The 17078-nt window shown below is 41.8% G+C and overlaps 1 protein-coding gene across 3 annotated transcripts; it reads right to left on the bottom strand.

Annotated features, from left to right (window-relative positions):
• Positions 1-613: 613 nt before the first annotated feature.
• Positions 614-16327, bottom strand: HSF2 (heat shock transcription factor 2). 3 transcript variants are annotated; one of them, XM_027669775.1, is made up of 14 exons: positions 16099-16327; positions 12540-12648; positions 12204-12331; positions 10656-10780; positions 8264-8339; positions 7643-7704; positions 7445-7529; positions 6424-6593; positions 5042-5154; positions 4876-4951; positions 4203-4308; positions 2607-2666; positions 1919-2003; positions 614-1547 (listed from the first exon to the last, which is right to left on the bottom strand). In XM_027669775.1, exons 1-14 carry the CDS (start codon positions 16276-16278, stop codon positions 1258-1260), a joined length of 1665 nt encoding a protein of 554 aa, XP_027525576.1. In that variant the 5' UTR covers positions 16279-16327; the 3' UTR covers positions 614-1257. The 3 variants fall into 3 exon arrangements, with proteins under 3 accessions (XP_027525576.1, XP_027525559.1, XP_027525567.1); XM_027669758.1 differs by having other exon boundaries at positions 4876-5154; XM_027669766.1 differs by lacking the exon at positions 2607-2666 and having other exon boundaries at positions 4876-5154.
• Positions 16328-17078: the final 751 nt, after the last annotated feature.

Here is a 17078-nt window from a genome sequence, read left to right as displayed (position 1 = left end):
TCTTGACAGCTGTCTGTGCCCTCTGCAGCTGTGTCTCTGCAAACACAGCCATGCATTGCACCTCTGACTGGATTCCTGCTTCTTCAGCTGCTGCTGCTGCCGCATTGGATTGCACCTGTTCAAATTTGGTAAAACACCTGAACACTCGTTCTACTACAGCAGTTCTTCACTTTCTTTGACTTACTGCTTATATGAGATCAGGAGCTCAGGGTGACATGACTGTGTCAGCTGCCCCTTCAAATCCCTCCGGCTCTGTAACACAACTACAGAAATTCACTTCAGCAGCTGTGACAGCCTTCAGTGAATGCAGCAATGGACACACCTTTGAGAGGTGTAGCGCTCCTCCACTGGAAGGAAAGCCACGGGGCTCTGCTGCAGTTCTCGGTAAGAAATAAAGACGAAAAACACCCTGTTGTGTACTACTACTGGAAAACAGTTTGCTGCGTTAAGCACTTATTTTGGACACTTTATTATAAACTGTAAAGTTTGGATATAAAGTATTTTCCAAAAATTGTGCGCAGAAGCAGACCTCCTTCCACAGCTACGTATGAAAATGAGAGGCTGTCAAATCCACACCCATCTGGCACACAGAATAAGAGACAAACTCTTAACAAGTATCACACTTAAGTAACATTTATTTTATCAGCATAAATGGTCCAAGTTAAAAGTACTCATGCAGTCATGGGGCCTGGCGGCTGTCAAGAACTTTTCCCCAGTTTGTGCTATCTGTGAGCACTTCCACTGAAGTGAAAGTAAGGCAGAACCAAGATTTAGCAAGGTACAGGCACTTTGTTCCCAGTTCAAGCAGGGAAAAAAAAAGCCTACATCAGGTCCTGGTCCCCCCACCCCAAAAAAGCCTCATGTGTTAGACAAAATGCTGTAAAAAATAAAAAACCCAAAATACAGAAAGTAGGTGTTCCCTAACCATACACTACTAGTTTATGTCATCATATATAAGACCAGAAGTATAAGAAACCATAAATGAAAGCTTACTACTTACCAGTGTTGGGTACTTAGCAATGTGTGTAACACAAGTGTTCACAGCAGTGCAGCAGCACTCTTGACTAGTACTGCCAGCCGTGCCTGGTGGCTTGTCTAACAGTGTAACTAAACAATTGCTTGTAGGAAGATAGGAAAGGTACTTTAGATTCCACATACCTGGTTACGTAAAACAGTGATTTACAAAAAACTCTCATACCAAACAATATTCTAAATAAATAGTTCATCTTCATGACTATATACAGAGTCCCCCTCGCATCAGTTATCCAAAAACGACATATCTGTGTCCATGGGCACTGGAGCAAGTTCGCACAGGTAGAACAGCGTGGCTTCGCTTGCCTCTGCCTCTGTCAGTGGCTCCAGACGCACCAGTTTGCTCTGGGTGGGCTCAGGATCCAGGCTGCTCTCCAGGAGCTCGTCCCCTTCCAGGGACTTGTCAACAGTGGAAGGAGTTTCAGCTGCGAAGCTCCCACTCTCAACAGTGGAGCCTGGGTTCCCATCGAGGAATGCAAGGAGTGGAAATGCAGTGTAATGTATCAGCTGCTTATCTAAGGGGGAAAAAATGCCCAGAACATCAGTTCACACACCTTTCTACATGCAGAAGGAAAAAACAATATCCAACCCACAGCACTTATTTAGAGAACAATTAATAAAAAAACATTATAGGTGTTTGTTTTAAATGTGTTTTTATAGAATTGTTACATGCATATATAATGTCGTGCAGATTCTCCTGCAAAACATCAATTTCTCTGCATCTGGTGCAGTGCCAAAAACCTAAATCAAATACACCAAGTATTTTGTTTTGGTTATTTTTTCATCAGCGTAACATAAAACCAGAAAAAGAGCAAATAACCAAGATGGCTTTTAGAACAATGCACGTTCAACTGTTTAAGTATTTCAACAAATCGCCACAACTAACCTGATCTTGGCTTAGTAGCTTGTGTTTCCTGTGAAGCTGCTGGACCAGCATTATTCTTGTTAGTTTCTTTTCCCTTTGTCTCTGTCTGGGAACAAAAGCAAACTCTTTAACACATGCTTAAAGCCTGTACCAATGCCACTGGAACACAGCTGAGCAACTATTAAAAAAACCCTACAATTTTTATTTGTGAAGGTTTGCAGTGGCATTATCAGTATTATCCCTGCTAACAGACCTTGGCTGAGAAAATGTGAAATGGAAACATAGCCTAGAAAGCAAGAACCAAAACCAATGCTTGTAAATGAACAAGACAAATTCAAAGAGCTACATCTGCTTATTCTTGTGTTTCTTTTCCCACCAGACAATACAGATGAAACCATTCTGACAAAGTGTGTATCATCTTTCCAAGTACTAAAATCTTGGGGGATACAAAGTCAAGAGACTGGTACAATGTAGAGATATTGGCCTCAAAATAATACAAGTTTTAAAGGACATCATTAATTACTGTCCTTTTCCCCTTTGCTGTTTAAAGCCTAACAGGATGAAATCAGCTGTAGTCTTCTTTTTCTCATGGAAGTCTTAAAAGTCAGAGCATGAAGTGCCATGATACCAGTAAAGATAACAGCAAAAGGTGAGCAAAAGTTTGCATCTGTCACTACTGTGTACATCGAGCAATAGATTTAAGACTTACTTTGGTATTAGCGATATGATCATGATCTGTGGGATTCATCTGCACGGAGCTTGTAAAAAGCTGAATGAGACAAAACACATCAAGTTTTAGGTATCTTGATGCTGCTATTAAGAATACAAGACCATTGCATCTGCATATGTGAGAATAACCCCTGTATTTATTCCATGCTCTATGAGGACTGGAGTTTATCTACAGGTAGTTACGACTTTTGCAAAGAAAAACTAGCTTTGGCACACAATGGTTTGCGATTCCATGAAGCTCAGTCACAAAGAAAACAACTATATTGCATCTAACTAACAGTTTGCTGCAGTTTTAAAACACCAATTTCTTCTTACTTTGCTGCATGGATAATTCTGTCTACAATATGGACAAACACACCCTGCCCAAGTTTCCAAGTGACACCAAACCAGAAGGAGTCATCAGTATGTGGGAGAGCAGAGCTGCCATTAAGAGGTATCTCAACCAAGTGGGAGAGGGGCCGACAGGAACTCCACCAGGTTCAACAGCTACGCGTCTTCAGGACCCAGTAACCTCATGCACTGGCCCAGGTTAGGGTTAAGGAACAAATGGACAGGGAGTAGCTCCTCAGAGAGGGAACAGGGGAGTTGTGGTAGACAACACTGCCGCCAGCCAGCAGCATGGTCTTGTTACAGGGAGAGAAGCTCTGCTATGGGCAGCACAGCCAGGATGTTGCTGGAAGCAATTATTCCTCTCTGCACAGCACCTGAGGCCACTTGAGGAAGAGTGTCCACTTTTAGGCCTCCCAGTCCGAGAGTTTTTAAATTAGAGGGTGTCCAGAGGGCCACAGATGTCTGGAGGCTTAAGGCATGCAAGAGGCTCAGGAAGCCTGGCTAATCTTGTCTGAAGAGAGCCAATGAGGGAGGATAATTGCCCTCTTCCACTGCTCTGTTACCAAGAAGGCCACATGGACAAAGGACAAGAGGTAAGAGTGATGAAGTGCAGCAGGGCAAACTGTGACTGACATAAGGAAATGTTTCACTAAGAAGAGTCAAGCCCTCAACAGACACCCAAGAGCCTGTCTTTGGAGATTTTGGAATTTGAGTAAACAAGGTCCAGAGCAATAAGATTCAACTTTCAAGCTGACCCTGCTCTGAGAAAGGGGACTGGACTAGATGACGTGCACAGGTCCCCTCCAACCCAGACCATTCTACTCAACATAAACCTGAAGAAACCTGAAATTGCAGGGAAACTTGTAAAATAAATGCCAAGAGCCTTTTTAACCCCAGTTCATTGAGAAGACCACAGATGATGTGCTGGGTTATTTCAAAGCAAGAGTATTAGACATCTACTTGATGTCTAAGTTCATGTCACAACAAATATAAGCATGATTTCGTTCATTAATAAAGCCATTTTTCAATAAAAAACTTATGCATTCATTTGAGCAGTGGTGTAGCATTAAGAATTATACCAGTGCTCAAGAAACATACATCAGTAAATATTTGTAGCTCAGCTTTGTAAAGGGAAGAGAGGAAAAAATATCAGTTGTGGTTTAAATCCATTCTTCACAGTAACAATACACACAAATCTTTTCTAACGCCCATTGCCCAAGTATTTAAAATAAACAGTCAAAATTACATCCACCAGGAGATCTGGATCTATGCTGAACTGTCGTCCCGATAACATAGCCTGGAAGTCCTCTAAACTGCAGTCGATACTGTCAAGATAATCCAGAAGTTCAACTCTAGAAGACAAACAGTATTTTACTGCTGTATCCCTTAACAAAGTAAGAGAAATCCTCGAGTAAGCTTTACAGAGATGTACTACATGCATCTAAAAATCTTTACCAGAACTAGAATGAACTAAGTTTTTTCATCAGATATGACCTCTGGAAAAAACTGAAAACTTTTAGCCTCTAGAGGAGAACCCAAGTAAAGCAGAGGGGTGCTCTGAAACAGGTATTGCAGGTATTGTATCAACATAACACTATGACATGACATTGGCCCCACATAGCCCTAATGAGTCCCATCCGCCTGCAGGAGCGACACAAATAAATCTTGACAGTTTAAATAATGATATACACAATATTACACTGCCAGATTTACACATCCCAACTCACTCGTGAGCTTCACAATCAGAATCAGAGGTCATATCTTAAAATAGAAGGATCTTTAGAAACTGGCTAGAATAACAATGGGTTATTAATGTTATTAATTTAACATTCTCTGCAGAAACTACTGTTCAGTTCTTTTTACTTCAGTCAAATAATCTGTTCTAATACTCGAAAAAAAACAAAAACCAGACTACTTACTTTCCAAGAAGATTTATATTCTGTGAAATTACTCCATTTTCACTGAGTATGGAATCCATCACTGAGACTGGATCTTCTGCAGTTAAAGTTGACTGGTTATTCAGCTGTACAGCACTTGACATGAGTGGGCTTGTGCTGTCACTGACAGGGCTGATTGGATCATTACCTGGGACAGCAACTGATTCGGTGCTTTTATCCCCTTGAATTACAGGGGCGTATTCATCTTCGTTATCATCTTCCACAATTACAATATCGGGAGAAGGATAGCTACAACTACAGCTGCAATACAAGATAAATTAATTAGAGCATTTCATACACTCTTTTAAATTGGTGTTATTATACAGGTTTAGTTACTTCTCACTTTAGTCGAGCCACTATAAGGAAATAAACTTTCCTACTGCTTTTTAGTACTAAACAGGGAAAGATACTCTCAATATCTATTTTCCATTGATAAGGTTCTGTAATGCTCAATACAGTTAATGCAGCTCAGCTAGCACACACTGTTGTGCTAGACCACAATAACCAACTACTAAAAAGCTATAGGATAGCTTTTTGCATTAGAATAACTATAAGTTTGAGTATAAAGTATGTACAAAGTGGACCAAAGCATACAAGGCTATCAAACTAGACAGACAACATATATTTTGCACATTTCCTGTTGAACAGAATCAACTCTGGAGCATCCATAACATACAGGATCTCAGTCAACAGGTTTGTTATTAACCTTGTTACCTGAAAACCAAGAGCAAGCCTCAACTAATTTGCTTTCATCCACATTCCAGTTCTTAACTCTTAAGTAGCTGTTAGTTACACTGCCTCTCTTATCACAGCTGTATCCTCATAAAGCTTTTCTATCAGAGAATACATTCCCAGACATCAGCTGAGCAAGAAGAATGGTACCAGTTCAAGTGTAAGCTAGAAATATTTAACTTTTATTTCTTAAGGCATAATGCAGGCCCTATCAATCCAGTGTAACTCAGGAAGAGAGTTGCTCCTCAGTCCCTGGACCAAGTTTCAACTTGCCCGTAGATGCAAGATGAACTACTTCTATAGTACTAGAGTACAGTACTAGAGTCACAAAACACCTGGGACTGAAAAAAAAACCCTGAAATTAATTTGCTTAATGAAGTTCAAAGACCAGACCAACACCTGACAAACAACACATGCAAATTATTCTCCACAAAAATCTGTAAAAATAAGGGAAGTTATTCCTGTCTGTATTCATAACCAAAAGTAAGAAAACACCACTTACTCTGTCTTTGGACAACTAGTATATTTAAAAAGAGTGCAATAATACAGATTGCTTTCACCAGTTTATATGTACCTGCCACATATTACAACTCCAACAGCCAACTAACTATTTGGAATAAATCCAGAGGTCAATAAATCAAAAGCTAGTGTGAATTCACAGATGAAGCTTCTATATGTGCAGGAGTGCTGAGTAATTCTGACCACTTCATTAGAAAAAATTACCTATGACATCTGAATTATTGCGTATTATACAACACTGAAAGCCATTATCTACGTACACTTCTACAGACTTCTTACTTGGAAGAATCTGAAGTGGTATCTTCATTTGTTTCTGGTGTAACAGGAAAATTTTCTTCATCACCCATGGGATTTTCTTCATCACCCACATCCTCAGTGACATCATAAATAACAATGTCATCTGAAATCTGTTCTCTTTGTTTTAAGCCCTCATTTCTGTTGAGAGGTACCTGAGAATTATTTTTAAAGGAGTCAGGGGACAGAAGGATGATGAGCTTCAGCATTTTGACAGTTATCATTTTATCTTACAGTGTTTCTAATCTAAAAAAGTCTAAGAGTTTTCCTACACCTCTGAGATTACAAGCTGTTTGTATAGATCTATGTTTAATAAAAAAAGCCATACAAGTAAATGAACAAGATGGAGAATACCAGCTACAGGAAAGTTTGGCAAACACTACAGGCACAGAAATAAAAATATACTAGCACTGTCAGCAGATGTAACAGAAAAGCTGCAAAAATGAGACCATAAAATAAATAAAAATATTAAAAGAGTGACTACTGTTTAAATAGTACTTTGTTTCAAAGCTACTAATTCTGATGCCATGCTATAGCACTCATTTTGATGATTTCCCCATCAATCTTTATTTGGACAGCAGAAAACAACTTTCAGTAGCATGACTCATTCAAATGGAAAAACATGACATGATTTTGCTGCATTGGTGCTGCCTTGCAGACCAACACACTGGACCCTTGTCTCTGTATGGGGCCAAGGGTGCCTCACTCCCAGAGATAACAATGCAACACGTATGTGCTATTTCTAACAGCACAATTATTAAAAGCAAACTGCTTTCAGTGGGATCATGTCAAGCTGTATTTAACACACAGGCAACTGGTTTATACACGCTTATGTTGTAAAGTGAATGGTGATTATCAACAGAATATGACATGCCACTTCTACAAGTTGACAGCTTTCAGTACACAGCCACGTCTTATTCCCCATAAGACAATCTACTTGGTCCATCTGCCCCCCCTGCACTCCTTCCTTCATCATAACAGAGCATATCCATAACAGAAAACTTACATGGTGGCTGCTGTCAGCTGGTTCTTTCACAATTTTCTGAAATACATTTGACTTTGTAGGTCCATTAGTGTTCAAAAGTAGAGGCCTACATCAGAAAGAGTAAAGGAAGAAAGCAACCTCAAAACCAATTCTTTGGTTTTAGTCAACAAGGCATGTCCATTTACTGACTGGACAGCAAGTTTTCAAGATCATATCTACCTCTTGCGTTTTAGGCTCACTAGTTGGTTATTCTGCACCAAGGTAACAATGAATTGTACAATCTGTAAGGGAAAGAACACTATTGTTAATCACTCAACTTTGTAACTGCTTCTCTTGAGCATCAACCTATATTAAAGCAGAAGACTTCAATAATAAAATCTATACATAAACAGCAAAACACTTATGTTGTGTAGTAACTTTTATATAGAGCTGTTCAGAAAAGTTAAAAATCATGGTAAAAACACTGCTGGTAATATCTCAACAAAATAGTTATTCAGTTGTCCAAGAAAGGTTTTACAGATAGCAGGAGGTAAAAGTAAGCTTTTACATTACGTTTTACAGTACACAGAAAGACATCCAGCAACTCAAATGATTAGAAGAATTCTAATAAGCAATGGCAGAAGGCGTACAGAGATGTGGATCATATAAGTAACCTGTATCTGTAAATACTGGTTCTGGTGAAAGGCATTTTTGACAGATTCAGAAAAAATTACATGTACAATTAACATTACAAATACAGGGTCAGCAGGTCAGTCAAGTAGGACAGCAGTGAATTTCCAATACAGAACTTCATAATTGAGCACTCCCTCACGCAAGTACAACACTTGAATGAAGCCTTACCTTTCGAATAACTTGCTGTTGTTGCAAGTGTTTAGTTCTCAGTTCTGACACTTCCCTCCAAAGGGATTCATTCTCTCTGTTTAAAAATGATGATTTAAAAGTCAAAGTTATAAAACTTTGTTTTATAAAACAAACTTATAAAAGTTATAAAACTTTTATGTTAATTTTTGTTAAAGATTAGTTGGCCTCATTAAAGCTCTTCAAAATATGTTTTTAGATTGGGGCGTTGGGTGGGAGTGTCACACAGTCAGCAGCCTTGGAAAGTAATTACAAAATGGAGACCCAAAGACAACAAATGGCCTGCAGAGAATTTCCAGCCCTTTTAAAATGGAAGAAGCAAAAAATTCTCACATTTGGCAGTATTTATTAGCTATACATTCTGCATTTTAAAATTAACTTTCAGCATTTAAAAATTAACCGTTTTGTTTCCTTTCCTGTAAAAACAAAGTTACCTTCTTTTCTTCCTTCTAGAAAAAAAATAAAAAAACCCCTCAAGTATGCAGTTGGTTTCTGGCAGCAAGGGACGGCATAAGAATGCATCTCATCACTAAAAACCAGAGTTCTTCACCTACATCCAGCCTGCTTGTCCTCCCTCACACACCTTTCGCTAGGTGCAAGCCACCTGTCAGCAACTGCCTGCCTTCAAAGCACGTTTCTGCACACGCTTTGCTTGTGTGTACAGAACAAGCTCTCAAGTCACACACGCAGCTGCAGCCATTCAAATAGTTGCCTCTATTAGCTCCAATAAAGGGGCATGTTAGGTGCTAAAAACTAACAGAGCTTGTCAGAGGTGGCAGTTTTCATGAAACACTGCCATTTTACAAACCTTAGCTGTTCCAGTACTCACAGGAGGCCAGTTACTGAGACAGTCTAAAAACTGCCCGTGCTATTGTAACCACGAGAAGTTTGTTTCCAACAGCATACTGCATATTAAAGCCCCAATGAATAGGGAAAGGCAACATACCACTCTCCTCTCTTTTGCACTTTAATTTTCAACACAGAGAAACAAACCCCACTGGTGTTCAGTTTTTAGGAAACCTTAAGCTAAGTTTTCAGAAACAGCTGTTCACGTGCAGTGTGATTCAGGGTATTACTCCTCAACCTGCTTTTATGTCCAACATATGTCCAACATACAGTTTCAGAGTACAGTTCCATCAAAAATTTAACAACTGAAGTTAGGGATTCTGAACTTTCTCACTAGCTTTATTAACATGTTTTGTAGGACTAGGTCTTCTGATTTAGCCCAGTTTCTACCTTAGTTATTTTAAACTGATGGGACAAAATCATGGATGTCAAAGACAACCATTCTAAGTTCTCATCTACAAACTGTCAGGTCATTTTCAACTGGATGTCATTTCAGTCAAAGTCAGCCCTGCTCTGGGCAGAGATTTGGACCTGATGGCCTTCTGGGGTTATTTCAACCCAAATTCGTCTAGGATTTGCAAAGGGCAGATATGAGCATTTTTACTCTGGACTGGCCAGATTCTAACAAAGACTCTTCCTAGGCCAAGTAAGTTTGCCTCTGAATGTTCTACCCCTCAAGTAACTAGAACTGAAAACTATAAATGACAAAATTTACTTCTTAAAACTTTAACTAATCAGTGACCTCTGTCACAGAGGTACAACATCACTTACTTTCTCAATATAAGTTAAGGTACCCTGAGACAGTGTTCCTATTCAGGTGATGTGACTTACAGTGCATGAGCTTATTGTCATGTATCTTGTTTGTATCTACATACTCTAAAGGATTAAGTAATTTTTGACACACGTCTCTCTCACTGTTGAAAATAAATCATAATTACTAACTAGGTAAAAATGCTCTAAAAATATTCTATTTACATTTGCATTTTAGATTCTGTTCCTTTGTAACTGATGCAACAAATGAACTTCCAAACTAGATTTCTAAATACATTTTCCAAGGCATTAACTCTTCTGCAATTTTAAGTAGTGGGGGAACAAAGACAACAATAGGAAAATAAAAATCAACAACCAAAGACATTAACTGTTATAAGAAAGTATTATAAGCACTTTGCACAAACCAAACTCCGACTCAAACTAAATACAGTAACTACTTCAAACTTGAAGATGTAAACCAGCATACTTTATGCCAAGAGCTGATTTGAATATTCAGCCTCAGCAGCATTATGGAACTAAAGGTATTATTTAATTACCCACTACTGACAGTTCTGGAAACACCAATATTGCCTATTACTTTTAACAATATCAGAATAGTTAATTTTTAATGCAATTTTTCTACCGAAATTTATGTTCCTAAAGCAATACTGAATTTAGGTAATCAGAAATCAAGAGACACCTAAAATTAGATCTTTGTCCCATATCTAGTATCAGAATTACTCAGCATTAGGGATCAGTTACTGATGCAGCAACTTACCTCTTCAAAAGAGACAACTGAGATTCAATAGTCGTTTGTTTAATTTCCACCTTTTGAGCACTACATATTATTTTGGAGAGATCTTCCTGACGTATCTTGTTTTCTTCAGGTCTCGAAGATGAAACCTTTAAAAGATTAGAATCCAGAAACACCACTTCCCTTTACTCATACTTAACTAATATTCTATTTGGGTGATCAAATATATTTTCTTACTAGTGTTGATAAACTATGCATTTAAGTTAATAATAAACCAAGCATCAAAAAAACCCCCGAACCAGAACCACAGCTGTCATCACATTAGCTTTTGCTGTTATAAACATTTGTGTACATTCAGATTCTTCAGGCACTCTCCCAATTGCTCTACTTCATTATAACTGCTTCACAATAACCTGGTGTTAATAAGTACATCACTCTGTGCTGATTTTAGCTGGAGTAGGTAATTTTCTTTATAGTAGCTAATATGGGGCTGTGTTTTAGATTTGTGCTGTTATGTTGCAGCGCTGGCAATACAGAGCTGTTTTTGTTACTGCTGAGCAGTGCTTACACATGGAGTCAAGGCCTTTTCTGCTTCTCCCCCCACTACACCAGCAGGTTGGCTGGGGCTGCACAAGAAATTAGGAGGGCACACACATGGCTGGGACAGTTTTCCCCAGCAGATCAAAGGGATACTCCATACCACACAGTGTCATGCTGAGTATATAAAACTGGAGGATAAAGAAGGAAGGAGGGGTGTTTGAACTGACAGCATTTGTAAAGACAAATGTATCTGTTACGCGTGATGGAGCCCTGCTTTCCTGGGGATAGCTGAACACCTGCCCGCCCATGGGAGGTGGTAAATGAATTCCTTATTTTGTTTTGCTTGCGTGTGGGGCTTTTGCTTTACTTACTGAACTGCCTTTATCTCAACCCAGGAGCCTTCTCACTTTTACTCTCCCGATTCACCCACATCCCGACATGGGGGAAGTGACCAAGCAGCTCTGTGGGGCCGAGTTGCTGACTGGGGTTAAACCACAACATCCACCCTCTCACCAGAGTTTAATTTGCCATATTTCCATTTGGTACCTATATTCACCTGACTCACATTAACAGCAGAGCACATTTCAGAGTCATATTTAGCAGCATAACAAACACGTTTATAGGTTTGCCCCCTGTTCTCTTTGGTGGAAAGTTTAATGCTTACAGTAGCTTCGGTCTGAAACAAGCTACATTAACAAGCAGTTTCTTCTATTACTGATTAGGTAAAGTCAAAGCATGCTCTGTACTTCTAATACTCTCTTGCAAATTGTCATATTTGCCTAACTCACTCATTTTTGCCACCTGTGAAACTTACTATAATGACAGCGAAGTAGGTTAAATAAAGAACCCCAGTCAAATCTCCCAAAATATGTTTAAACAGGATCAAGATATGATGAAATGAAAGCAGTGCAGTTTGCTTCCATAAACTCCAAACTATCTGCACTCATAATCCTGCAGTTAAACTTGTCATGAACTTTGCAATTCATTGACACGTAGTAGTACAGGTTTTCTACATACTGAGTTTTCACTAACCTTCCTTTTAATGTGTTCCAACAAGTCCTCTCGGCCCTGCCTAAAATATGCATGCCGAAATTCTACTGGACCATCTCGCTCCAGTTTGACAATCCCAGAATCAACATGGACAACTTTCCGGAAGCCATCTTTAAAAAAAAAAAAAGAAAAAAAAAGAAAACATCAAAATCCACATTAAGAAATTCAAAATATGCTGTCTCAACTATCCTATTAATAACTTTGAGGATAAGACAGTATCCTAGTTGCAGAGAACACAGGGCCACTGCTCAAAGGAAATCAAAACTAAATGTGTACAGGATCTAGAACTATGCTGGAATGCAAAATCCAGGAACTTACACATGTTCAGCTGTCTGACAAAGCTTGCCATGTTGTTGTGCTTGAAGTACTTGGGAAGAATCTCTTTTGCAAATCTCTGCTCATCCAACACCAAGAAACTCTTGCCATTCTAAAATGAGAAACACATATTAAGCTACTTAAAAACCATAGCAGAAAACACACTGGGCTTTTAGAATTAATCACCAGATAGGAATGTTTCCTTTGTGTATGCAGTACATTACTGTTCTGCCTGCCTACAACTTTTTGAAACAAAAAGCAACTGAGTACTATCAATTTACATCATTATCTGTATCTGAAGAGGAACATCTCCATTGTTACTTTTTGCTTCCTCAAGATATGAATTAATTGTTTCCCAACAATTATCACAGTTTCACTACAGGAGAATACTATCAATTTAGTACATCGTTCTGAAGTCTTGGTAAGAAATCTAACAAAGAGCCTGAGCAAGGAAAAAACACCAACAACCAGCTGAAAGTCCCATCTGCTTTCCACTATAAAAACATGATTAGTTTGATAGGACTTGTAGAGCAGATAGAGCTGTCAAAGGGCTGAGTATGTCCACTGGGTTTTGGAGTCACCAAAAAGGTAACCACCAAGGCAACATACCCCTTCTGGAACGCCAGTTGTGAAGGAGGACTGATGTTTTATTTAATCCACAGGCTTTGACTAAAATAGAAAGATCAGCTCTTTATTCTTCAATGACCACCCCATCAACTACAGGGCAAATAATTGACAAAATGCAAATTACCTACTTCTAAAAGCTTTAGGTGTCTATACAACCACAGTACTCTCACCCTGTATTTAATGAAAAGTCTATCATCTTTAACAAATGTCAACACTGTTACTCCATCTTCTTAGAAGCCTTTAGTTCAATAAGACACATTTTTCTTATCCTCAAATGCCAGCTGTTCTATGATCATCACAAGAAGCTTAGAGAACCAACCATAAGACCATGTGAAGATTCTTATCCAAGGGCTTGTGTCCTCGTTTCAGCAGGGATAGAATAATTTTTTCTTAGTAGCTAGCACAGTGTTGAGTTTTAGATTCAGTAGGAAAATAATGTTGATGTCAATATTATTCTCTGATGTTTTAGTTGTAGCTGAGCAAGTCAAGGACTTTTCAGCTTCCCGAGCTCTGCCAGTGAGCAGGTGCACAAGAAGCTGGGAGGGAGCATAGCAGGGTGGATGTGTGCACCACCACACCAGGACAGCTGACACACACTGGGCAAAGGGATATTCTATACCACAGAACATCATCTCCAGTATATAAACCAGGGGAGTTACCCAGAAGGGGGGCCAACTGCTGTTCACAGATGGGCTGGGTATTGGCCAAGCAAGTAGTGAGCAATCGTACAGTACATCATTTGTTTTTCTTAGATTTTCTCTCTCTGTCCTTTTTATTACTATTATATATTAATAATATATTATTATATTATGTATATTATAAATTACTTTGTTTCAATTATTAAACAGTTCTTATCTCAACCCACAGGTTTTAATTTTTTTAACCAGGGTGCGAGAAAGGGACCAAACGGCTGTGCTGTACTTAGCTGCCAGCTGGGGTTAAACCACAACAGCTTGTTCCTGACAAACCATGATCAGCAGGAACAGGATTTTATAAATGCTCTCCACTGGATGTGTTTAACACTGAGAGGACGACAGGAAGATGAAAACTTCCAGTAACGCCTGCCTGCCTACCTCCTGCTGAGAAACAACCAGTGGAAGGAAAAGGGAAGCAAAACAAATTGACTGTTTCAGGCAATGCTGTGTGAAACTCACCAACTGGAGGTGCTCAAATGACAACTTCCATGTGGTCCCTCACTTTGTCCCTTTGACATTGTCCAGGCTTAAGACAGGAAAATCTGGGTAACACATCTACTAGCTCTTGTTGCCCTGACAGTCATTTACAGCAAGGCTGTACAGACGCTAAGGCCTGTAAGCATCAGTAACAGCTCAACATGGTTTTCAACTCCTAGTGCCAATGACTGCAGCATACAGCAGTCTCCCAAGTGCTTCATTTGGTATTCCTGACCCGTATTTCCATGGACAACACGTACTGTGGCTTCACTGAGATATGTATGCAGGGAGACAAAATCTGGCTGTTTGGTTTCAGACGGTGTTTAGCCTTACACTGTAAGGATATAGATTGGTATAGGAGGAAAGCGAAATATTATAGTAACTGTACTCTCCCCTGTTACATTTGGTACACTTTTTGTACCCTATAATATCGACATAGTGTATTTTTAAAAGATATCCCAAGCAACCTCGATACTTCACTCCCACAAGAACTGCTCGTTGCCAATAACATCAACTGTTATTAGTGGACCTTCCCTCTAGAAACAGCCTCGCACAATTTCAAACAATTAGTCTTTAATGTTAATTAAGAAAATAAAACGAGGATACCTAACAGTCTTGGTGTGTTTACTCGAGATAAACATGAGCAATGAATTTGGAATGTGTTCATTAAAAGCATAAGGCAGCAAAAATAGCAGATCTTACGGTAGATAACGCCAATCTTCATATAACCCTTATTACCCCTCTTCCAAAAAAAAAAGAAAACAACAGAAGAAAGGAAAGCTGTCATAATCTATTGAGGCCTCCTGCTACCCCCTTTGAGAAGTTTTGGCTGAAGTTACTGGTAAATCATTATCAGTAAAATGTTTAAGATGTTTTATCGTTCCTCGAGCACTTAAAATAGCAGCTCTCCGTTGAGTTTATCTCAACACCATTTGAAGATGTTGACACAGTTTGAGAATAGGATTTTCTTGAAAAGAGGATGTAGAGAAAAATGAAATTTGTGCTTAGCATTTGGCACAAGAATTAATTATGTTAACTGCAGCAACTCGCCAGCCCTTCGCTACACTGTAAAAAGGTGTAAGAAGATGGTGCCCAATTAGACTTTCCCCGCGGCCCATCCTCTTCCCGCCGCTCCAGCAGGTGGACACCGAGACCGGGAACCCCCCGCCCGCCCCCCACGTGGCCGCTCCCTTCCGCCCCCGCGGGGTCCAGCCCCTCTGGAGGCCGTCAGCGGCCCACGGGGAACAGCAAGAGGACGGCACACCGCGCTGTCCCCATCCTCCCCGGCTCACCAAGGGCGAGCCCCGCTTCGCAGTGGGAGATCCCCCCGCAGCCCCGCGTTCCCCGCACTACGGCTCCATAAACACAGCGCACGGTAGAACCCCGCCACTGCCGGGCCCCTGCCCTCCCCTCCGAGCCGCCCGCCGCCCGGGGAAGCCCCGGCCTGCTCAGTCGGGGCCGGCGAAGGAGCGGCTCCCCCCAGGCAGCGGCTGGGGACGCGCCCCCGGGGCGGACACCGGCGCTCCCGCTCCCCGTCTACGACAAGGCCGACCAGCAGCCCGGCCCGGCCCGAGAGGGACCTGACCACGCCATGCGGCCGTACCCTGGCTTTCCTCCCTCCCCCCGCGCACGCCGAGGCCCGCGGCACCCAGAAGGGCCCGGTGCCCGCCGGGCACCGCCGGAGTAAAGCGGAGGGTGACGGGAGGGGGCTCCCGCCACACGCCGAGGGGAAAGGGGGGCGGGGAGGGTGGGTGTCGGCCGACCTGGCTCCAGGTGATGAGCCGGTTGCTGGGGGTCTCGCCCAGCAGAGCCCACAGCTTGCTGAGGAAGGCTGGGACCCCCGAGCCGGCGAAGGGCGGCGGCTGCTGTGGGGGCTGCGGGGCCGGGGCCGGGGCCTGGGCCTGGGGCTGCGGCGGTTGCTGCTGCTGCTGCTGCTGCTTCATTGTCGCTCTGGCGGCGGCGGGGCCTCTGCCCGGGGGGTGCGCACAGCGCGCCCGACCCCGCCCCTCGCGCGGACCCCGCGTGCGCGCCGGACCCGCTGCACGCGCGCGTGCGCGCCGGCCCCGCCCCTTCCCCTGCTCTTTACATAACGTCCCCACGTGCACCGCCCTCACGTGTCACAACAGCGCCGGCACGGGTGGGACGGGGCCAATAGGGGCGCGCCTCGCCCCGGGGGGGCGGGGCCACGTGGCGCAGCCGCACGTTCTCGCCGGGGCACTGCGCGCGTGGCGGGGGAGCGGCTGAGGGAGACGGGGCGGGTGACGGGGAGGTGTTCGGCTCCGGCCGCGGGGAACGGCTTGTGGGTGCCCACAACGTGCCTTTCTTAGGGACTTACCCCATCCTGGGGCTTCAGAAAGGCCCAGGAGAAAGGTACAATTCAAGTAACCTTTCCATTAGTTTTTTTTATTATCTTGTGAGGTCTGAGCACAAGGTAGTTGCTTGTCCATGTTCTTAAAGCTTCTTGGTTTACTATTTTACAAGCCAGCCATTGCAGAACTCAGCAGTTTTTAGCCAGAGGCTGTTTGACTTCCCAGTATTTTCATGAGCAGCACTATCATGTTTTTCCACTCTGCAGTAAAATTTTCCTCCATTTAGCTTGCAGAAATCTGGTAATTATCAGTTCTGAGACAGGTCAAGCTATTTAAATCTTTCAGGATGCAGTTCTCACCCTCCCCTCACCAGAAAAACACAGCACTAAAACTTTTTGGGCATTGTGAAATGTTGCAACTCAGAAAAAACCAGG

The sequence above is a fragment of the Corapipo altera genome, unplaced genomic scaffold, assembly GCF_003945725.1.
Source record: "Corapipo altera isolate COAL_440 unplaced genomic scaffold, ASM394572v1 2b, whole genome shotgun sequence".
In the NCBI taxonomy this organism is placed as follows: domain Eukaryota; kingdom Metazoa; phylum Chordata; class Aves; order Passeriformes; family Pipridae; genus Corapipo; species Corapipo altera.
Note: the sequence above shows the minus strand (reverse complement) of the source record. Positions and strands in the feature narration are given on the sequence as shown.

Coding starts and splice junctions, on each gene's coding strand:
- HSF2 (XM_027669758.1), bottom strand. CDS start 16,278: ATGAAGCAGCAGCAGCAGCAGCAGCAACCGCCGCAGCCCCAGGCCCAG. Junction 4,309..4,875: donor AATATAAATCTTCTTGGAAA/GTAAGTAGTCTG, acceptor TTTGTCTTCTAG/AGTTGAACTTCTGGATTATC. Junction 2,667..4,202: donor ATCCAGATCTCCTGGTGGAT/GTAATTTTGACT, acceptor TGTCTCATTCAG/CTTTTTACAAGCTCCGTGCA.